The sequence below is a fragment of the Dicentrarchus labrax genome, unplaced genomic scaffold (assembly GCF_905237075.1).
Source record: "Dicentrarchus labrax unplaced genomic scaffold, dlabrax2021, whole genome shotgun sequence".
Taxonomy (NCBI): Eukaryota; Metazoa; Chordata; class Actinopteri; family Moronidae; genus Dicentrarchus; species Dicentrarchus labrax.
This window is the reverse complement of record NW_026136724.1, coordinates 4,891,357-4,914,106: the sequence shown is the minus strand read 5'-3', so window position 1 is coordinate 4,914,106 and position 22,750 is coordinate 4,891,357. Positions and strand designations below refer to the sequence as shown.

Sequence of the window (22,750 nt, the reverse complement as noted above, 5' to 3'; positions counted from 1 at the left end):
CCGAGTTTCAGTATAAAAACAGAATGTAGAAAAAAGAAGGCAGGGGCCAGTTGCATTTGTTCCTTGCTGTTTTACTACCAGAGATGAGTCAAGCCAGTAGTCCCGGACGTTTGGGTATGTAGCATTCAAAATAAACGCTTATAGCTCATTTGTAAAATATATTTAGAATATCTTCTTTATATAGTCATCACACCCGCCAGAAACACAGACTTATTGGTGTTATAATAAAATGGAGAATACCATTTAGTTTGCATAACAACAACATGCATGTGCTACAGGTAGTTGAGGCACTCTGAGGCTAGATCACCAGGTTCACACTTTTCCCCAGCCATTCATTTGCAAAACAATAATTGCAGGCCCTCTGCCGTAATGAACAAAAGTGACACTTAGAGAAAAAGGCACAAATGTGTGCCACAGTAAAGTTGTGGCATGTTTTTTCTTTTTGTGTGATCATGCAAGATGCAGAACAGAGGCACAGGAACTGACTGGATGCTCAAGTCAAACCTGGAGAAAGGTAACAGAAAGGCTAAATGATGTCACAAAAATACCAGCCACATGTGGAAAGATATTAAGACCCAGACCCAAATCACAGACTATTAGGGTAAAAAACATTTGCCCCATTACTTCGAAATAAATTGGGGAATTTATTTTCCACATATGGGTCAATAAATTCTTCTCCAGACTTTATGGAGTGTCTGCTGGTCGCACAGGCCTCACAGTGAGGGCAAGACTCCCCGAAGTCACTGCTCCCAGCCAGGCCACAACTAGCTGTGCTCACACTCTAGTTTTTACAGAATTTCATGCAAATACTGATAAAATATATCAGGAAAAGATACGTCCAGAATATTTTCATGCACGGGCTGCTGGCTCATTTTGGTCAGTATGTAAATGAATAGTGACTGGCACGTGCATGTCACTCCTCCATGCATCGCCCATTATATTGAACCAATGCTATATGTATATTATATTCTATGCATGCTGGCATGGCACTCCTGGTGTCTGATAAATGACACCAGGAGTGTTCATTGTTGAGCTAGTAGCAACATTCTTCTTACCTTTGGACAGAGCTCACCAAGCTGTTTCCTACCATCTCCTGTAGCTTCATATTTAATAGACCGATCTTTACATCTAGCTCTCGGCAAGATAACAAATACATATTTCACAAAATGTTTGCAGATTATACTTGAATCTTTACCGACAGTGAGCCAGCCCACAGAGAGTCCGATCAGAACCCACGGTGGTGCTCTGCTCACAGCCTGGCCCCCAACAACATGAAAACTAAAACAACACATCCACCATGACCTGATGAGGTCACCACCATGACCTCATCAGTGGAGATGAGGTGGAAAATGTCTGAAGTTTTAAGTTCCTCTGTGGTCGCATTACTTTAGATTTCACATGATCTATTAAAGGACTTGGTATATTAACTTGGCCTTCTTGCAGCAAAAGTAGTCAAGGCTCCAAGATACTAAAATATTTCAAAACAAAATGGCACTCATATTGCACAGAGCACTGAGTGTGGTCAAAACCACTCAACCAACTTCCAACATTAGAGGACATTAACAGAGCCCACAGCTTCCGGACAACCCTCAAGGGTCCAACTCTCCCCAGCAATTGCATGTTTGTTCCTCTGCCCTTTAGAAGAATACAGAATACCAGAAACAATCTCTCTCAGTCCTTGTACAGACACATACAGTTTTTGGCTCTTTTTTAATACCTGTACTGTGCAATTATACATATATATCCTTTCTTATAAACACATTGTTAAGATTACATTATACCTGTACTGTATATTCATAACCCTATATTTATAGCCTACACTGAAAAATGGAAGAAGGAGGGTTGTTCAATTTACAAGTATGCATTTTGTATATGCTACATATTTTCATTTTATATTTCATCCATAACAAAAATAAAATCATTAGAAAGCATTTCAATATTGGGGAAATTAAAACACCAAAATTCCCCCATTTTTAAAAAAAAAAAAAAAAAAAATTTTTTTTAAAAAAAAAACCCCCCCCCAGGGGGGGGGCACAGAAACGTTGAAAACTAAGGCCATTGTCCTCGCTGTGATATTTTCTATGGATTTGGGCTTCTCAGGACACATAAAGGTAATAAAACTTGTCAAATATGAGCCAGTGTTAGAAGCAGCGTGTTTATAATCAAGATTTGAAAAGGTTTGGCTTTTTATTTGCCGGTAATGTCGAGTAAATCCAAGTCAGTCTTCATGCTAACGTTTGCGGTCATTCACTGGTTGCTAATGGTAGCGGTCATGCCTGCCCTCATTGAATATCTTTATCTTTATATCTTTATCTTTATTAGTTTTTATGTCTGTTAACGTAATGTGTGCACGGCAACTAGTTTGTATGGGGAAATTCATAGAACATAGGCCTAGGTCTATTCTCTTTTCAAATTGGCACCTGTCGGAGGTATTAAACAAGTTAACGAGTGTGGGGGGATGGGTAACTCTGACATTGGCTTTGGTGAAACATGGCTGCTGTAACGAAATGGAGGAAAACCGACTAGGCGATATTAAAGTAGGTATCTTAGTATCAATTCTGCCATGCTGAGGTTCAGCAGTGTACTTTAACGTCATGTTCAGCTGTTCCCATTATGGAGGTGATTATGGTCCGTTCAAATTAACCCCTTTGGGGGAAAAAAGTAATGTTGTTAATGTTTTTTTTTTTATATACAGTCCGTGACTTTTGGGGAGCCTACTACTTAATAAGAAACACACTCGATTTTTGAGTATTTATTGATTGATTTATTTATTTTTTTGCTTTGTTTTTTCTTTCGGTAAGACATGCTTGTTCTTTCGTGCACGTCCACTGCGCACAGCTCCATAGACCTGCTTCTCCCGCAGCAACATGCTACCCGACTCTCACTCGCCTTTCCGAGTTTGGATAGACGTTGCCTCCGAGATGTAGAATGTGTATTGTAGATGAGAAACACACATTTTAGGATCACTGACTTGTATCAGAGCAGACATGGCCTGCGATTTTAAAAAAAATTTATAAGGAGGGCAATACCAATATTTGACAGTAATATTCTCAGCTGTCGTTGTTGCTAGGCTTTCAGTGTTTTCCATTAATTAACTCGTATGGGTCCGCCACAGTCTGTCACAGGGAAAAAAAAATATACCGTCTCTCATATCTCTCTGTCAGCCCCTCCTTCGCTGCACCTCTCGCGCGCGTAGGCTCACGCACTTACACACACAAACACGGGCACATGGACAGGTTGCGCTGTAATGGTGATAAACATTTAATACACCGCGATCGCACCCCGCCCCCCCCCCCACCTCGCACCCCTAGCCTCCTGAAAACCTGTTGGAAACACTGCCTTTAGTTCATTATCAACTATAGCTCTTTTTAACATTTATTTATTTTTTTCTGTGTAGATATCCTCCATCCAAGACCAATATTTGATATAAGGTATGTCTCTGGGTGCTGTGTCAAAGGCTCTGTAGTAGTGGTGAGTATTACTATTCACTTGCTTTTGTTGGTTTACTGGATGTGTTTAAACAAGAATGAATGGATTTCTCATGATTATGATGATATTATTTTCAAAAATATTGTAATGATAATTGCTGTAAATCCTACTGTCTTTAAGGGTGTAATGTTTATTTTTTTGTTGAAACTATTTTGGAGAAGTGTTTCTAATAATTAGTCTGTCAGGATTTCACAAAATAATTTAACGGCACCACAATTAAACCACATAAAATGGCTGTGATTGTAATTTTTTGTAATTTTTTCAACAATTACTAAACTATATTGCTTTAACTTTTATGATGGTAAGATTTATTGATTTCTGGATTAGACTGCATTGGTTTAACATAAGAGTGTTCCCTAATAAACTGGCAAGATTATGCATTTTTAAATTATGGTTATTTATAATATATAATTATGGTTTTAAATTATGATTTGCTCTATTTCTGTAGGATGTGTGTCAGTGAGTTGAACTTCCATTTGTTTGTCTCTCTTTCTCTAGTGAATGTGGCAGTGTAAAGGGTGTTCAGTCGCTGTGCAAAGTAGGTCTGAATTACTTCACCATTATAAACTCAAACACCCACATTTTGGACGCACCATAAATTATCCATGTACGTATTCTAAATGTCCCTGTACATTTAAGACATGGAATGCTTTAATCATCCATCAAAGTAGAGTGCATTCCACACAAGATAATCAGACACGAAAAGAGTTGTCCATTTTCAGCTGTCACTTATGTGCATGCAAAAATTTAGCTAATGAAAGGGAGTTTTTTGTTCATATCAACACACATCTGAAGAAAAATGAAAATATAGGTTGCATGTTCGTTGGCTGTAGTTTTCAAACAAGTATTTATGGAACCTTTAAGTCTCATAAGAGTCGCCGGCACACACCTCACACATTATCTGATTTTCTACCAGGTATTGTAAAAACAACTACAATAGCATCTCCACCATTAGATGATTTGTTTGCTGATAGCCAGGATGAGGAGTGTGTGTTAGAGGAAGTTTCTGATTCTTCACGAGATCAACACAATGCACTTCCAAGTGCAATTGAGCAGCAGCTTGCAGCAGCCTTACTAAAGTTGGAATATTTAGTCCACGTGCCAGGTACAGCAATTGATGATTTTTTGCAAGAACTTTACTACTTGATAAACATAGCATCAGTCACAGTATCTAGAAGTGTTGTGACAGATATCCTTAAGCATCACAAAATACAAGTTGATGACTCTGTAGTTACAGAAATCACCACAGCAGTATGCTCATCTAACCCTGTTCCAAAAGCAATTGAAAAAGGCGGCCCTCTTAGTACTTCATATCAACGTAAACAATTTTATAAGGAAAAATTCTGTGTTGTGGAACCAGTTACTTACATACTTGATCATAAAAAGAAACACACCTTTCAGTATGTCCCACTGTTGAAATCTTTGCAACAAATTTTAAATAATAAGGCCATTGTTGATAAGATAATTGAAAATCATAGAGGACAGCAGGACACTGAACTTGACCCATCTCTTGAATTCAGGTCCCCTGAAGATGGTTTGCATTTTAACGCAAACAGCTTCCTAAATGCAGAGGAGTTACGGATAACACTGCGTCTGTATGTGGATGATTTTGAGACCTGCAATCCCCTAGGCACCTCTAGGAAAAAACACAAGCTTTGTGGTGTTTACTGGATACTAGGTAACCTGCCACCAGGCTCCCACTCATCTTTATCATCTATTTATCTTGCAGTGCTTTGCAAAAGTGTTGATGTAAAAACATATGGTTATGAAACAGTCTTGGAACCCCTTCTTCAAGATATTAAAATTCTCGAGGACTATGGTGTGTATGTGCCTTTATTAGGTAAGTCTCTTAAAGGTACAGTACTGAGTATTGTGGCTGACAACCTGGGCGCGCATGGTATTGCAGGGTTCATAGAAAATTTTTCTGGTGATTACGTTTGTCGCTTTTGCACAGCAAAGAGTTGTGATTTCAGGAATCAGTGTGTTGCTACCGGTGCTTTCAGCCTTAGAACTAGAGCTGGCCATGCAGATCATGTAAAATCATCTTGTGAGAAGGGTACACATTGCTTTGGAGTTAAGAGAGAGTGCATTTTTACCAAAACTCTGTCTCATTTCCATGTTGTCTCCGGTTTTCCGCCTGATGTTGCTCATGATATATTTGAGGGCATTGTGCCTGTTGAGCTGGCCCACTGCTTGGCATTAATGATATCAAAGAAGTTATTTACATTAGATGAACTAAATAGAGCTATACTGACTTTCCCCTATAAATGGTCCGACAAAACAAACAAGCCACATATTGTACCACAAAGTTTCTTGGGTCGGAAAACTATCGGTGGCAACGCTCATGAAAACTGGAGCCTACTGAGGCTGCTCCCATTTGTGATAGGTCCCCTTGTCCCAGAAAATGAGCCAGCATGGCTTGTGTTGATGGATTTAAAAGATATTGTGCAGTTAGTTGTTGCTCCTGTGCATACAGATGAATCCATCTCATACCTTGAAAGCAAAATTGTTGAGCACAGACAGAGGTACCAAGACCTGTTCCCTGGTGTCAGACTTCTACCCAAACACCACTATGTAGAACACTACCCGCAGATGATAAGGTGTTTTGGCCCTCTAGTCACAGTTTGGACAATGAGATTTGAAGCCAAACATAGTTTCTTTAAGAACATTGTTAAACACACAAGTTGCTTTAAGAATGTACCACTGACTTTGGCTTCAAAACATCAAATGATGATTGCATTTCACCTAAACTCACCGTCTTATGGTAAATCTTGCCTAGATGTATCTACTGTCTCCACAGTTCCAGTTGATGTACTGAAGGAGGAAGTAGCTGAGGCTATAAAGCTAAAATGCCCTAGCACATCTGAAGTGCATCTTGCTAAGAATGCATCAAGCAATGGCATAGCCTACAGCAATGGCATGATAGTTGCCCATGGATCAGTAGGTGGATTACCAGAGTTTGCTGAAATTAGTCAGATGTGTGTAATAAATGAGATGTTGTTCCTCATTGTGAAAGTGCTGTGTGGGTGGTACACTGAACACTACAGAGCCTTTGAGCTAAGCTTGTCACCATCCAGAGAAGTAAAACTTGTGGCACTCAGTGAACTCACTGACCCTTATCCACTGGCCTCTTACACTGTTGGATCAAGTCATATGGTAACCTTAAAAAGGCAGATTATCATAAAGGTTGGTTAACCACCAAAATGGTGATTAATAGTAGGACTGAACAGTTAATTGCAATAAGATATTTTCAGTCCAAAGTAATTGCTCTTTTTTTACACACGTATATTTGGTGATATGGTAATGTGCATGCTGAGTTGTATGTTTTGTTATTTTGTCACAAGACATTTGTCTTTGGAGTCTGTCAATCTGCCTGCATGTGTATCATCACATCTATTTTCTCTTCACATTCAGACTGTATTTTTTTGTGCTTTGTTGCCCATGGGAGTTTCTCTGAAATCTCTTTGTATATCCATTATAGGTCATACTGTATTGCATGCACTGATTTTTGTGGGTCACATCCTAGGCTTCTCATTTGTTTCCACCTCTTTCTAGTTTTCAGGATGAACTTTAAGCTAGTACAGATGGATTTTATCAGGTAGTAGTTGGGCAAATTACAAAATGAAAGTGGGACTAGAATCAATTCTCCAAGGCCTTCTTCAAGGCCAAGTGGTAAACTGAAAATGAGAAACCTAACATCATGTTGCATCAATTAGTGTATTGACACAAGTAAAATACTTGACATAAAACAATAAGCATTAATCTTTTTTTCTTTTTGTCACTTTCCTTCTTTTTACAGACTGAGACGTAGAAGGATGAATGCCCCGACACTTCTCAAAGTCATCCTGGGTGACAACAGCAGCCAAAGGATGACTTTTCAAAATGGACTCCCAGGATCTGTTAATGAACTTGTTAGTGAGGTACAAAGACAATGTGGACTTGACTATGACTTCAGACTTCAGTTTATGGATGCACTATTTGGAAATGACTTCATGAACCTCACTTCAATGGATGAAGTACAGGATAGAGGGACAATTAGAGTGATTGCCATGACAGATTCCTCAACTCCTCAGTGTGCTAATATCCTTCCCACCTCAGCTGCCCATCACTCCCTTAATGAATCCTCATCCCTGTCCAGTGGATGTGTTGACACTGACATACTCTCTTCACCGGAGTCAGAGTCATCCGGCTCTCGGTCATCTTGGCCGAGCATCTTTCGTGTTCCTCAGTTTAGTTATGATGCCGAGTTGAAACTTGCGCTGGGCAATGCAGCTTACAGGGAAAAGGGTACATTGTTTATTCCTGATCCTAAACTGAAGTCGAACATTCTTGAGGGCCTAGTGCAAGAAATTAAGTACAAACTTTATGTTTCTGACAAAGACTTTAACACAGTTGGAGAGGCTCTAATCTCAAAGCATCCTTGCCTGACTGAGAAAGGCTCCCTCTCTGGATATGCTGGATGGAAATGCAGCTTGAAGAACAAACTGGCAATCTACCGCACTCACCTAAGAAAGCTTGGATGTCCTGAGGTGACAATAAACTCACTCAAGCACAAACCAGAGGGCAAATCAAGCCCTGCTTTTGGCATTAAAAAACCAAGAAGGTCTGAAGTGAACTACTGTCCCCCTATCCTACTGGAGAATCTGAGAAGAGTCTTGAGAGTGTGAGAATGGAGCTTCTTTCAGATGTTAAGAAGAAGAACAACAGGGAAGCAGTAAGGATGAAAATGGAAAAGACATTTGCATATAGGAGACAGGAAGTGGTTCGCGACACACCAATGATAAGAGACTTCCAGACGAGATGGCCAGCACTTTTTGAAGTAGGCGAGGTATGTGATTTATTCTCTCTCTCTCTCTCACTCACTCACTCACTCACACCTCTCTCTCACACATTACAAACTAAAATTAAATCTGTATGATTCCTATCTGTTGATTTACCTTAATTTGACAAAGTCATGTAACTTACCTGCTGGCTGCTTAGCAGACCCTCTCCCAAACTAAATCAATTGTTAATCCTTAAGTGTTCTTGGGGATATTTCCAGCCACCCTGTTGTTTATTTTTTAAGCCATTTTGGCTGTGTTGAATGAATATAGCTAAAATTTGCAAGAAAATTAAAAAAAAATAATAATTGAAATTGAAATCTCAGTACCTTAATTAAGCCTAAAATGGCAATGCTATCAAAATCCAGGCTTAAATGTTCCTAGCGCCAAAACCTGCCCCATTGAAACCCATTAAAACAACTTTTTTGATCCCACGTTTATCCTAACATAACATCTCGCACAGTATGGTAAACATACTGGCATTTAAAGGGTTAAAAACAAAAAATATATAATTAATATTTTATATGTATATTTCAGGCTGAAGTAGTTCTAAAAGACTGGCGTGTTTAAGTCGGAAAAAATATCAATATATACTATTTTTTTATAGCAGTTTATGGGAACAAGCCACGTTTTGGCTTTAGGAACATCCACAAAGTAAATAAGTTAAGAACACTTAAGGGTCACCAAGTTTCAGCCGGAAAATATTTGGAGGGTATAGATGATTTTTTTAAAAAGTATGATCATGACATAATATAACTAGAAAATAAAGCAATAAAACAAGGAACTTTTTGAATTATTCTGCTCCTGTACAAATGTTCTAATTTAATTTTAACTTACTGTTGGTCATGGTTACTTGATTGGTGTTCGTTTTTTTATTTTTATTTTTTATTAATTGCTGCCATATTGCATGTTGTCTGTAATCATTCTCATTTTCAGATAAATGCTGAATTCAAACGGATCACAACAATGCCCCTGCAGTCCAGATTTCTATCGCAATTAGATGTTCACTCCGAGAAACTGCTCAAAATGTTTAAAAACAGAGGAGGACAGATTGGCAGACGCCTAGGGGGCATCATTGCACCCATGGATGAAGTAAGTATACTCTCTGGGGGACAAACTCAAACTTACACAGACAAACTCAAGCAAAACAACTTGTGCTTCTGTTTTTCTGCCTCAGGATGATGACGTGGATCTGGGAAGAGAATGTGTCATAAAGGCACTCTGCGTTTACCTGAACGAGGACCCAGAGAATCTATTGAGAGAGTATGTGGTAAGTATTACTTAGGTTTAGTATGTTGATGTTATCTTTCATATTTTGTATAAGCTTTAAAACATCTACCCATTGTAATTACTTTACAGTCAGCTAACTTGTAAGATAATATGGTAGTGATCTTAATCTATACAAGTAGTTCCGACCAAGCAATCTGATTGTTCAACAAGACATTTAGAACGTGCTCAAATCAGCATAACAGCACGCCTGACTCAAAACTAACAATATTATTCCGCCATCTCATGTTGTTGTATCCATCTCCATGATAACCATCCATGATTCTTATTTTTATTTTTTAGAAACATTGTTACTCGTGAAAAAAAAAATCAAACTAAATCAACCTCCTGTAGAGTGTAAAAAGAATGCACACTCGCAAAACCTTTTTAAATTTGAGAGCAAATTGTCCATCAAAATGAATATATTTTGATACATTTTATTTTGTTGGTAATAGTTGTATAATCGCAATATTACCCGAGAGGGTGTACTTAAACGTCATTTGAGCATGACAGTGATGCGCTCAGGAGCAAGCGCCTCGGTCCCTACCCTCTTGGGTAATATTGCTTAAATCAAAGTGTGTGTTATGTGTGTGGTTTTCAGCCTCTATGAGCCACTTTGTGTTACTTTCTGTATGAAAGTGCCATATAAATAAAGTTTGATTTGATATCTTAATAAATTACTCAATACAGATATGCAGTATTCCCTATATGGACGTGGCATGTAGTGTAATCACACTTTGATTCTTTTTGTGTATTGTACAGGCAGCAGATGAATCCCTCCTCCAGGAATCCATTGAGGAAACCACTATGGGTATATACGTCTGGAAACACAGAGATGACAGTGAAAAACCAGAGGACATTGGCATTGTCCTCGAGTCCCAGATTGTGATGCAGGATATGGACAGTGTTCCCTTAGCTGCTGCCATGTTGTTTGGCCTAATATATTCTTTGAACTTAAACTACCCTGCTGAACTCAAGTATACCTTTGAAGTGCTGCAGAAGGTGGTCATGGAGCTTGAAGGCAATGCACTGTCCAAAAAGCCCAAGTCCTGAAGAACAGACTTTATCAGTGAACTGGCTATCCAGGCTCTCGAGCTTGATTTCTTAAGACATACATTATGTCACCTACCTCTTCCAGTTGTTGGACTTTTCTTTTGGGCGGGTAGGAGGCTTTTTTTTTTTTTTTTTTAAATGGAACTATAACATAATTTCCCCCCTTTTTTAGAGTTTGGGGTGATTTTTGTTTACTGTGAACATTGAAAAATTATAGTGGCTTGTTTACGATTACCAGTGTTCACATTATGGAACACCCTGTGGTCATGGTCAGGCTGTGTGCTATGTACCATAGAGCAAAAGGACAGGTGTGTATTCAAATGAAAATTCTCTGTCAGTGTGTTGTATGTACATAGATGAGTTTTAATGTGTGGTGACCGTAGCTTTGGCTTCAGGTTCTGCTAAATGGTGTGCACAAATCTCCCTCTGTTATCCACACGAACCTGCACACATTTCTGACTCCAGGGACTCTTCTTTGTTGAAGGAAAAAAAGGCTATCCAACTTGTTTGCTTGATTTCTTAAGACATGCATTATGTCACCATCTACCTCTTCCAGTTGTTGGACTTTTCTTTTGGGTGGGTAGGAGGCTTTTTTTTTTTTTTTTTTTTTTTTTAAATGGAACTTTAACATAATTCCCCCCCACCCCCCATTTTTAGAGTTTGGGGTGATTTTTGTTTACTGTGGACACTGGTAATTGCAAACAAGCCACTATAATTGTTTCAATGTTCACATTATGGAACATCCTGTGGTCACTGTAGCTTTGGCTTCGGGTTTTGGGTCCCCAAAAAATTTTCGGGTTGGGGGGGGGAAAAAAAAAAATATTGTTAAAAAAATAAAAAAAATAACACCAACAACCACAAAAAAAAGATGAATTAATTGGGGGGGGGGGGGGCCCCCCTTCCCCCCAATTTTAAAAAAAAAAAAAAAAAAAACCAAACCCCAAGGTTAGGGGTGGGGGGAATTTTCCTTTCAACCCCCCCCCCCTCTTGGAAAAAAAAAAAAAAAAAAAATAAAAAAAAAAAAAAAATAAAAAAAAATTAAAAAAAATTTTTCACTAAAAAAAAAAAAAAAAAAAATAAACACCAAGTTAAAAAAAAAGAAAAAGTGATTATTAATAAAAAAGGTGGGTTAGGTAAAAAAGGGAGGAAAAAAAAAAAAAAAAAAAACCCCCCCCCCAACACCCCCAACCTACCTAAAAAAAGCAAGAGGAGAAGGGGGGGGGGGGGGGAAGGAAAAAAAAAAAAAAAAAAAAAAAAAAAAAAAAAAAAAAAAAAAAAAAATAAAAAAAAAAAAAAAAAATAAAAAAAAAACAAATAAAATAAGGAAAAAAAGAAAGAAAAAAAAAAAAAAAAAAAAAAAAAAAAAAAAAAAAAAAAAAAAAAAAAAAAAAAAAAAAAAAAAAAAAAAAAAAAAAAAAAAAAAAAAAAAAAAAAAAAAAAAAAAAAAAAAAAAAAAAAAAAAAAAAAAAAAAAAAAAAAAAAAAAAAAAAAAAAAAAAAAAAAAAAAAAAAAAAAAAAAAAAAAAAAAAAAAAAAAAAAAAAAAAAAAAAAAAAAAAAAAAAAAAAAAAAAAAAAAAAAAAAAAAAAAAAAAATTAAAAAAAAAAAAAAAAAAAATTTTATATATTTCTTTTAAATTATATTGTTGTTTATATATTTTCATTTTCTATTTCATATAACAAAAATAAAATCACTAGAAAACAGAAACGGGAAAAAACCCTGTTTTTTCATATTCTGAGACCGGATGTTGTCATTTACAGGACGGTGCTGTGTAGAAGAAACAGTGGACTAGTAGACTGCGGTCAATCCAGCCGTGAGTCCGATCTCCGTGGTCAAATCAGCCGCACTTAAATTTCGAGTGTACAAGTATTCTCAGCATTATGGTAAATGCGGAGAAACAGCGTATTTACTTCCGGTTTTTTAAAATAAAGGTATTAAGACTAGTAAGCTATAATGCGAACCTACATTTAAAATTAAATATGTTACATTAAAGTGTTTCCATATTTGTACCTCCAAGTGTAAAAACATATTGCTCAATAAGTCCGGGCAATGGATGGTATATTTCACTTCTACACATCTTAGACTACAAGTATACTTAATATCAAGCATTTTTACTGCGCCAATTTGGAGAAATTTAAGAATAAAAGTCCCATATTTATACCTCCAGATTTCATATTTTCACCACGGAGATCGGACTCACGGCTGGCTTTACCGCAGTCTACTAGCCTACTGTTTCTTCTACACAGCACCGTCCTGTAAATGACAACATCCGGATATGAAAAAACAGGCCTTTTTTCCGTTTCTGTTTTCTAGTGATTTTATTTTTTGTTATATGAAATAGAAAATGAAAATTATTAATTAATAGCTCAGTTCAAAGCTGCCTCTAAAACAAAATTCCAGTCCCAAAGGGTTTCTCACTTTTGCGAATCAATGCCGGAGGTTTTGTTCTGATGACGCTTTTATTCTGAAAAGCTCCTTCCCGGAAGTGCTGTTCTTGTTATTGCAGCGGAGCAGAGCACAGCTGCTCGGAGCGGAACACTCTGTGTCTTTAGCTCTCCAATATCACTTTCTTTCCATCGTGCATTCGCCTGACAGCGTACCGCTTCCTCGCTGTCTCCCGCCGCCTCAGACGGATCCTGTAGCCGCTGACGTTGCTCCTTTTCGGCGGGTGTCTCGTGCCGTCTGTGTGCTCACGAGAGGATGGTTTTGTCAACATCACAGCAGGTCGCCCTGGCTTTCACGGCCGTGCTCTTCACGTTCGTCGTCCTGCCCAGGCTGTTTGGCGTCGGCGGCGGGTCCGGGGCGAAGGAAACTCCCAGTAGATTTGACTCTCGCTACGCCAGAAAAGGTAGGGACTGTCATTGTTGTCGCAGGGGGGGGGAACGACACACGGCGACATGGTTCCCGGGCTTGCTCCTACATAACTGGTTTTGCCTTGAGCGCACTAGTCACTCCGCTTTACGTTAGCTTCCGTTTACACTGACGACAAATTACATGTCCTCCCAGAAGACTACACTCTCAGTTTATGGGTGAAGAGAGAAGGGGTTTTGTACCATACCTCGACGTGTGATTGTGCACTGATGTTCAGTCTAGTACATCTATAAAAGGTACAACAAGCTACTTGGTGCGGTTCAGGTGATGTTGGGTCGTAAAGTCAGGAACATCCACAGCTTTCTCCCTAAGGTGTCCCCTGGGTTGGAACCCCTTTCACAAAGTCAGCTGACCTCCTGTTTGAGAGACAGAAAGCATGCTCGGTGTATTTGTACAGTTGCCTCAGAGGGTCTGTTCCTCTCTGCCAGGTGCAGGCTGTCAGCTGTGGGTCATCTGTTGCCTGATGTCAGACTTACAGAAAGGGGACAGAGTGGCCACCCCATTCAAGTTGCAGAGCAGCATTGTTTGTTTGGGTCAGCAGAAAATCAGTGTAGTTAGTTATATTGGGCTTTAGCTGGACTGGATCACACTTTTAAGGGAAAAGCATTTAGATTCAGTTCTTTTTATCAGCCACATTGACTGTGAAGTGATAATGTAATTGAAGGGGAAGGGCTGGAGCACACTTTAATTGGGATTATACACTACTGTGCCTTAATCAGAGTCATAATGGTACAGTGTTATGAGACAAACAACATATTTAGTCAATCTAGAACATGTGTATAATTGTCATTGGGTAGTTGTGGAAGTAGAAGAGGATTTTAAATCTATTGGATAATGAATGCACTGGTGGGAGTTGCCATAGTCTGTGTTCGAGTGCCACACCCAGTGCATTAAAACCCTCAGAACACACACGGTATAGCTACAAAGATAAAAGTACTACAGCAAGTGCAACAAATTCAGCACTGATTCAGTTGCACATTACTGGAAGAGGGTGGACAAGTGGATGTATTTGTTAAACATACTACAAGGAGTTTTTAACTGGTTAGGAATTCAATACTGATACCTCTATATGACCGTTATAAACAAGACCATTAGAGAGAAGATTGGCTGTTTCTATATAGTTAGTCTTAATGCCTTCCAGTGGGTAAGATTCCCCTTGCCATCAATGAAAGGAGTTAGTGGAAACGCTACTGCTTCTGTCCACAGGGGCTGCCACAATCAACACAAAATGTAAAAGAAATAGCACATGGTTTCATATTTAGTTCCACCTGAGGGTTAAGAGTAGAGAGGCACTGATCTGCCTTTTTTTTTTTTATCTCTCAGTACTGACGCTATCTCATAGATGTAACAGATTTATTTTTGGTTGGCGGTTCAATGTTTTTAAAGTGAGAGAACAAATGGTGAAAATGCTACTTAGTGTAATATGAGGTTACAGCTAATGGTCATAAGCCCTTTTTACTCCCACAATAGCCCCCTAAAGAATGCTCGCCATTACACTGGCTTTGTTTTTTTTTTTACACTGAACCAAACATCTGTCGTTCTGGAAGCAGAAGTGGTGCTTTGAGTACATATACTTTGCTTTCCACTGCAGATAGTAGTGGAAATCAATGTAGGCGGAGCTGATCATCATAGCGACGCTATTCCAGCAGCCAGCAGCAACAGCAGCTTTACTTTTGGTCTTGAGAAGCTGCAGCCTTTATTCCCTTACACACTGTAACCTACATTGTACATCTACTGCTAAACTCACAACTACACTGCTCACTTATCTCCTGCACAGCTCGCGTTCACCGACACTCTCTGCTGCTCCCTCTCTGCTCAAACACTACATCCTAAGTCACTCGCGTCAGTAGCTGTATCTTGGTACGGTCACACATACGCGAATGCAGGAAAGTGAGCATCAATACAGGAATCCTTTTCAGTCATTACTTGTCCTCAATCTAATTTTGTTTTTAAAAAATCGTAAGAAAATCATGTCGTGAACCCAGTATCCTGAATTGTATCAAATTGTGAGTTGAGAGTCCTCCTCGGGATACCTCAGTCTGGCTTAATTTTTCACAGAAATCTCACCATCTGTCCCCTGTCTGTTTGTCCTCATGATATATTCGTAGCAGCGGGCCCGGGCCCGGGTGCAGTGAGAGGTCAGCCCATCAACCTGAACGCCCCCGGCTCACCTCAGACCCCTGAGAACATGCAGCAGATGAAGAAGCTGATGGAGCAAGAGCTGAAGGGCGACAAGTTCAAATCCAACAGCAACAAGGGCTACGTGTTCACACTGATGCCTCTCTACGCCATCGGAGTTGGAGTGTTTGCTGCCTACAAGTTTTTGAAGGTGAATAAAGATACCTGCAACACCAGATTACATGGAGAGAATTTTCTTTGAAAAGTGATCAGTATGGGCAACATCGCTTTGTTCTTTCCAACTCACAGATCAAGTCTGCAGATGACCAAGCACAAAAGGACAAATTTGCAAAAGGGGCCAAAAAGTCAGTGGAGGCAGGTGTGTGTCGCATGCACTGCGGTTTGTTTGCATATCTGTGTGTTTCTTGGTCAAACATATATTTGGTTACCGTGAGTAATTCAGATAGGACTATATTATTCCCTGTGTTTATTTTTGTGCAGAGAACCAGTTGAACGAGCTGGAACAAAGGCTGGCGCAGACGGAGAGGATGCTCAATTCCATCCTCACCCAGCTGGACCCGATCACTAACTGGTGAGAGACAATCGCTGTCAGTGTGCACGTGCAGTGATCCTCCCAGGCCCATGTTTCAAATGCCGTAAATAATAAAACTGAATCTAGGTTTGAACTTGGTTTGTCAAAGAGTTTTCAGATAGGATCATTCTGATCCAGATAGCACAAGATCAGGGTTGTATTTAGATTTGCAGCCTTTAGATAGGCCTCCATCTGTTGGTCAAATCAAACAGCAGGTGTGAAAATGCTGGTCAGTTTAAATTGTTTAAAAAAGTTTTTATCAGTTTAGTTTTACTGTAATATGGGAGTATATGTCGGTGGCGAGAGATTCAGAATAGGTATTACAGTACAAACACATTGACTCACAGTATGTAGTTATTCCAGTCTCAATAAACATATGCACCAATGCCTCCTCAGGCTTTTTGTGTTGACAGATTTGACCAAAGAGACTTAAACTAAAAACTTTTTGTTTATATTTCTAATTTTTGTAAGTACACAATGTCACCAGCTAGTTTTAATTTGTTTCTAAAGTTTATTTTTAATTTTTATTACCGTTAAGTCAAATGTTTTTTCATGCCTATTTTTTTTTTTTTTGTTTAGTTTTAGTTAACTACAAGGACCTTTTGTCCCTACCATCGACGCTCCTCTGAGGTAAATTTGTTTTCATCTTCATGTAATTTTCACCTCTCATTTGTCTTCAGTGTGAAGTCTGTGGCCCAGGAGCAGAAGAATGAGATCATGTCTCAACTCCAGACCATCCGGTACCTGATGAAGAAGAGAGGAATGGACTGTCCGCCCCTGAACATCAACGGTGGGCTGATTGAATGTCTTTGACTGTGTTCACACTGCACGATATTCCAGTTTTTACTCAAATCCCATTTTAGGAATTACTTTTCACACTGTTGGTCTCAGTGAGCTCAGGCATCACTAACCTGTAGTAGCATACACGCATACAGTACAGAATGCTATGATGGTGCATTTTTTTAATAAAAAACCACAAGGGCAAACTGCAAGCTGGATATTAAGAGATTCAGTTTTGCAGTCACAGCTGGCAAACTGTGTTGGTGTGGTACCAATGTTGCGTGTGTTGTAGTGACCACAATTTGAAATTCAACTTGAGAAGCCACATTGATTGTGCTCTTTTGAATGTGGTTGAAGTGTAATTTGCAAAAAGATGAGTGTATGAACCAGAGGAATCTGCCAAACTCATGATGTTTCCTTTGCTCTGGCGGATGCATCTGGCCATAGAGTGCTGCAAGAATGAAACCCAGAACTGAGTTAGCAATTTCATACTTCTGGTTTGATGCCTAAGATAGGGACTGTGGTTAACACAAATAATTTCCAGTTTTGTTCCAATATACAAACTATGTCAGAAAATACCCGATCTGGGAACTTTGAAGCTCGTCTTACAGAAGTTGGTGACTTTAAGCACCAGCACGCCAAACACAGAGACTAATCTACTCACTAGTCCGCTGCAGCCTTGTCTACTCACGCTCTTGCACATGTTTGCTCGGACTGGTTGTTAACACCTGTTGCAAATTGAAAATTGACTGAGAGGTTCCAAACTAATATGCATTTGTGATGCTTGATACTTTTGTGACAATATGATAGGGATGGTTATTGATACTTCCAAAACACATTTCACTCAGGATTGTATACAGCCAGACTGATTGTAGGTTTTGGAAGCAGATACAGTAAAAAAAAAAATCAGTCAAGCATCCCATAATATTGTTTTTTAAGAATTGCAACCTAAATAGGCACTATGCTGGACATTTCACACCTGAAATATACAGTACAGACGGTACACACTATGTGAAGTTACTAAGTTACTGCAAATCATGCTTGGCATTTCTGTGCAGCTGTTTCTTGTCACTTATCAGGCGACATACCAATGCCTTTGATGAACTAAAATCTTTTCAACATACTCTCACTTCTTGCACATAGCTCGTCTAACTACAGGAAAAGTGGATGCTGACTGAGGCTTGCTCAACTGTTATTGAACCACAGAGCAAAAAGGGCCAGGGCTTAGGAAGTGTTTATTTGTTTGTGTTCTGCTTTTCTTTGAGACTTTACTGTATGTAAAAACTAACTTTTAATAGAACACTTAGGCGTGTAGCTTTACTACTGATTAACCGTCAAATATGCCATTCACTCAATAATCATGTGTTTTGTGACTTTCAGAGGCATCCTGCGGGCGTAATCTGGACGACCTCATTGAGTCACTCGGAGCCAACGACACCTCTGCAGTGGAAGCTTCTCTGTTGGACAAGTTGAGCTCTGCGGGAACAGCAGAGGCTTCTGAAAAGGTCTATCAAAAGAGTTTGGAAGCTAAAGTTGAAGCTGCAACCGAAGGTGAAGAGATGAAGGAGCTCATACCGGAGGAATCTGAAGGGGAAGCAGAGCAAGAAGGGAATGTGGAGGAGGATGATAAAGAGGAGGAGGAGGAGGAGGAGGAGGAGGAGGAGGAGGAGGAGGAGGAGGAAGAAGGACTGGAGGACTCTGAGCTCATGCCTTCACTAGAGGACTCATGTGAGACAAACATTGAGGAGGTCGGAGCGGAGCAGAGGGCGTCAGGCCTCAGACGACGCAACAGGCCTGAATGAACTCACTGCAGGACTTCTGCACTGTACAGAAATGAATTAATATGAATATTTATTACCTGAAAGGCTTTCATTCCAAAAGGCTGTGTGCATATTCATCCAAAACATATACATTGCATTCATAAGAACCAATTACCCCATAAGGAAAGAAACAGTAAACACATAGGGCTCTGTTTTCCTGCTGTTATTGCTCGTATAGGTGCAGTGTGCTGTGTGCAAAAGGTGTTTGGGGATTATTAATCATCCTCTCAGTCAGTCACATTACTTGTCTCATAAAATTTTAACAGCTGTGCCAATCACAGTGGTGTGTGACAAAAACACAGATGAGAGGATCCAGAAACTTCCTATCTCAAAGATAAGATTCCTTATTGATAAGGTTAGTTAGGATTTGCTTCTGCAATACCAAATTCATCCTGTCTTAAAATAAGCAAATGCACAATAATAGAGCAGCTGTACGGATTACACAAGTTAGCCAACACTACCCTTTGGAAAAGTGAACGCTAGAACAGCTTAACAGTTATCCTAAAGTTAGGAATGTTTATTTAGGATTGTGGGAAGTTAGGAATGTTTATTTAAGAATGTGGGAAGTTAGGATGTTTATGTAATTCACTTTTGCTATCTTAAGTCAGGACAGGAACGTTGACTTTGGAACAGTTTGGAACAGCATAACAGCTTTTTTCCTAAATAAGGTCCTCACCCTGGTAACCGTGGTTCCCAAAAGTTAAGAAAAGAGGTTTCTGTAATATAAAATTCTGTCCCTCCCCTTATTTTCATCCCTAACTGAACATCCCCCACAGATCTGTATACAGAAACATGTGCATGATTGTACATTCTCACCACACACTGTGTTTTGATATGTGTGGGGAAGGTTGTTTGTGCATACATATTGTTTATGCATCTTGCCCCAGGTCCTCAGACATCCATTCTCAGTGCTTTGTCAAAAAAAAACAAACCCCACCCTCACTTTTGGACCACACGCACTGCACTGGGCACAACAACACAGAAGAGACGTAGGAACCACAGGGTAGGGCTACTTACTGTAGTCTTTGTGTTGAATTGAAAATATAGCCCACAATGTCCTTTACTTATCTGTTGTCACTTATTATCACATTTTTAAACTTGCCTGATTTTGGAATGGAATTTCTACATTATTCTATATATAGTTTTTGTTTTACTAGCTCTGTGCTCGAATGCTGAATCCAAACATTTAAGGTGTACAATCTACACTGAAGGAGGAAGTGGTCAGTGTCACCTGTTGCTGCTTCGTAGCCTTTCCCATTCCTTTCTTATGGGGGACAACAGATGTAACTAATAATAACAAACATGGCTGCATTCCATTCAAGTGTTGCTGTCCTGGGGTCCTGGTACCCTGCATACTGGCTTACTGACATGTCTTACTGGGACAATTGAATGGAACAAACCCATTGTTAATATTAGTTCCACCAGTGCTTTTCCTGCTATGACGAGAATCTGCAATGAAAAGAGTCTTTTGACGTGATTATTCCACTATGATAAATGCCACAGGTGTGTTAGTGTAGAGAAAATGTGCTGTCATTGTTTTCACTGTCTGAACTCTGTGCCACCCTTTAATGCCACCCTCTACCCCTGCTAGGTATGAGAAAATTGCTGAGATGAATGATTTCATGACAAAACCCATAGAAATCTTGCTGTAATGTTACTTTCTTATTTTATTAACACATACTAATTCATTTTTATCACAAAGGGATTGACACTAATGTTGCTGGATGTGACTGCAGAATATTATACACGTACACTAGAAGAGTGAACCCGGGGTTGTGGCATGTTTCTACATCAAAACGTAACTGCATGATTTTATTTTTCATGATTTTGATGATTCTTTGCCTGCACATTGTGACTGCATGATGTTTTTATTTATTTATTCGAGAGGAAAATGACAATCATTTGATCAAGCAGAAACACATGGACTGACATCTCTCTTTCCACTGTTGTGTTTTAGTCCAGCATTATTTTGCATGCTTCCATGTTTGTTGGATACCAGTATCGTAGAGAGGAATCACTTTGCCTTATATTTCAATAATTGTATGAAGTTGTGATTTGATATCCTTGTGAGAGGTCACTGTGAGGAGGCTTTCTGGTTGTTTCCATGTTTTCTGTTGTTTGTTGACATCAAGTTACTATAACGGTACTCTAACTCTAAATACAACAACCTAATTCCTGAGTTTTTAAAAAAATAAAAAAACACTCTTGCACCAGAGTTACATCAGACATTAATCGCAGTATGTATGATCAGTTTTACATTATATGTCCCTGCCTGTTACAGATTAGCACACAGTCATTTCATTTAACTGTGCAGTGTATAATAGTAGCTCAAATGTTGATGTAAAATGTGATAAAAAATCAACATAGATAGTAGTGATTATCATTTTTGCCTAAATGAGATGCCCCAGTTATATAGAATTTGTCATAATAGATCAAAGTATGAATTCTTCTTATTGTGAAGTCCAAAAATCATTGCCTTATCAGTGAGTAGATATTTGAGCTTTGCACACTGCAGGATGTCTGGGTCGCCTTCATATTTTCCTATGTTCCCACACACAAGTTTTACATGTAATGTGTTATTGCCACACCTTGAGAACCACAAATATTTGCCTTAATTTATTTTGTAAATGTTTTGTATGTTCTTCCCATTTATGCATAGTTCCATTTCTGTATTGAGTGTTGTGTTTGATGTGGGGATGAGTGAGGGAACTCAGCTCGCCTTAGTAGAAAATAAAGCGACTAACAAAGTGACACTGTTGCTCTGCATGACTTTGGAACAGGTATGGTGTATTGTGCGATTGTCGCCTTCCACCAGCTTCACCCAGTTTGAATGTTATAGCAGTAGCTGCATTTCCTCTTATATGTGGTAGTTTTCATCATATTCTGCCCTTGGATAAAAAACAACAGATTTTAGCAAAGCATGTCTCATGCAGTGGTTTGACTTTGGCAAACTAGAGCCAATCAAAATGTGGGACATTGTCTCAGTATGTGGGACAATTGATAAAAATGCTGTGCAGTCTCATGGTTGTCCCGCCTTTGTATGTTCAACACCAGTCAAGCACAGTCCTGAGAAGAGGTTGAATCAGGCAAAGTAAGTGAAAACACCTTGTAAGGGTAAAACGAGGGTGTGTGGGGCCTTAAAAAGACTGTATGTTTGTAATGCTGCTTTTATCTGGCCTGGTGTATGTTGTCTAATTCTATTATCAATAACTGTCACTATACTCCATCTGGATAGTGTTACACCTCTTGTTTGCATCTGCAGATCCACAGTCAGCTACAGTGTGTGAGCCCTCCACTGGATTCAAGATGAAGGAAGTGTTGATGCTCCCTTTGTATCCTGCAGATGGCGCCACAGGAACACAGTTACAACAAAGGCAGTCAGGTAAAAGAGCTCTAACGCTACACTGGAGGCTAGGGCATATCATTACATATCCATATATCAATTTATTAAATACTCAGTTTTCAAATGACCTTTAAATTGAAAATAAGAAATAAATGGATTTATTGAAGGATTGTGTAGAAATCATAAAAATAATGTGCAATTAACATCAAACTATAGAACAAGCTCCCCTCCGTATAAATTCCAACACACTGTAACTATTTTTGAGAACTTGAGAAAGTATCCTGGTGAAATAAACCACCCCCTCTTGTCAAAACTTATAATTAGACATACAGAGTTTATTAATGGCTTCCTCTCATGCAGCAGAAGAAAAAGATCTGGGATTCATTGCAAATTAGCTTGGCTCTCTCAATTAGGAAAGCAACATTTAATCAGCTCAATTTTCTTCCACTGGGATTTCTTTCTAATTCCATCTAAGGGCCTGTGGTTAGCAGGATAATGTGTTGTTTTATTGTACACCGTGGTTGTGAATGGAGCTGAAAGTGTTTGCAGCTGGGACTGCGTGAGTTGCTAGAAAAAAACCCAACTAATTCCCTCCACCAC

The 22,750-nt window shown here is 39.0% G+C and overlaps 2 protein-coding genes across 8 annotated transcripts; both read left to right on the top strand.

Annotated features, from left to right (window-relative positions):
- Positions 1 to 76: 76 nt before the first annotated feature.
- ccdc107 (coiled-coil domain containing 107) lies at positions 77 to 21,558 on the top strand. 4 transcript variants are annotated; one of them, XM_051393168.1, is made up of 7 exons: positions 77 to 114; positions 460 to 514; positions 15,606 to 15,826; positions 15,925 to 15,994; positions 16,117 to 16,207; positions 16,888 to 16,997; positions 18,368 to 21,558. In XM_051393168.1, the coding sequence occupies exons 2-7, from the start codon at positions 460 to 462 to the stop codon at positions 18,787 to 18,789; spliced, it is 969 nt and encodes a 322-aa protein (XP_051249128.1). In that variant the 5' UTR covers positions 77 to 114; the 3' UTR covers positions 18,790 to 21,558. The 4 variants fall into 4 exon arrangements, with proteins under 4 accessions (XP_051249128.1, XP_051249129.1, XP_051249127.1 ...); XM_051393169.1 differs by lacking the exon at positions 77 to 114 and having other exon boundaries at positions 445 to 514; XM_051393167.1 differs by lacking the exons at positions 77 to 114; positions 460 to 514 and adding an exon at positions 13,017 to 13,474 and having other exon boundaries at positions 15,609 to 15,826.
- LOC127359268 (uncharacterized) lies at positions 2,070 to 10,783 on the top strand. 4 transcript variants are annotated; one of them, XR_007882631.1, is made up of 7 exons: positions 2,070 to 2,111; positions 3,398 to 3,471; positions 3,988 to 4,027; positions 7,289 to 8,317; positions 9,246 to 9,401; positions 9,487 to 9,579; positions 10,338 to 10,783. XR_007882631.1 is itself a non-coding variant. In XM_051393171.1 (5 exons), the coding sequence occupies exons 2-5, from the start codon at positions 8,159 to 8,161 to the stop codon at positions 10,626 to 10,628; spliced, it is 699 nt and encodes a 232-aa protein (XP_051249131.1). In that variant the 5' UTR covers positions 4,106 to 5,329; positions 7,289 to 8,158; the 3' UTR covers positions 10,629 to 10,783. The 4 variants fall into 4 exon arrangements, 1 of the variants encoding a protein (XP_051249131.1); XR_007882630.1 differs by lacking the exons at positions 2,070 to 2,111; positions 3,398 to 3,471; positions 3,988 to 4,027 and adding an exon at positions 4,104 to 5,167; XR_007882629.1 differs by lacking the exons at positions 2,070 to 2,111; positions 3,398 to 3,471; positions 3,988 to 4,027 and adding an exon at positions 4,104 to 5,329.
- Positions 21,559 to 22,750: the final 1,192 nt, after the last annotated feature.

What these genes read in the sequence shown, in the direction of transcription:
- ccdc107 (XM_051393166.1), top strand. Translation starts at nt 13,327, where the DNA reads ATGGTTTTGTCAACATCACAGCAGGTCGCCCTGGCTTTCACGGCCGTG. An exon ending in CTGCCTACAAGTTTTTGAAG is followed by an intron (nt 15,827 to 15,924) that starts GTGAATAAAGAT and finishes TCCAACTCACAG; the next exon opens with ATCAAGTCTGCAGATGACCA. An exon ending in CAAAAAGTCAGTGGAGGCAG is followed by an intron (nt 15,995 to 16,116) that starts GTGTGTGTCGCA and finishes ATTTTTGTGCAG; the next exon opens with AGAACCAGTTGAACGAGCTG.
- LOC127359268 (XM_051393171.1), top strand. Translation starts at nt 8,159, where the DNA reads ATGGAGCTTCTTTCAGATGTTAAGAAGAAGAACAACAGGGAAGCAGTA. An exon ending in CACTTTTTGAAGTAGGCGAG is followed by an intron (nt 8,318 to 9,245) that starts GTATGTGATTTA and finishes TCTCATTTTCAG; the next exon opens with ATAAATGCTGAATTCAAACG. An exon ending in ATCTATTGAGAGAGTATGTG is followed by an intron (nt 9,580 to 10,337) that starts GTAAGTATTACT and finishes TGTATTGTACAG; the next exon opens with GCAGCAGATGAATCCCTCCT.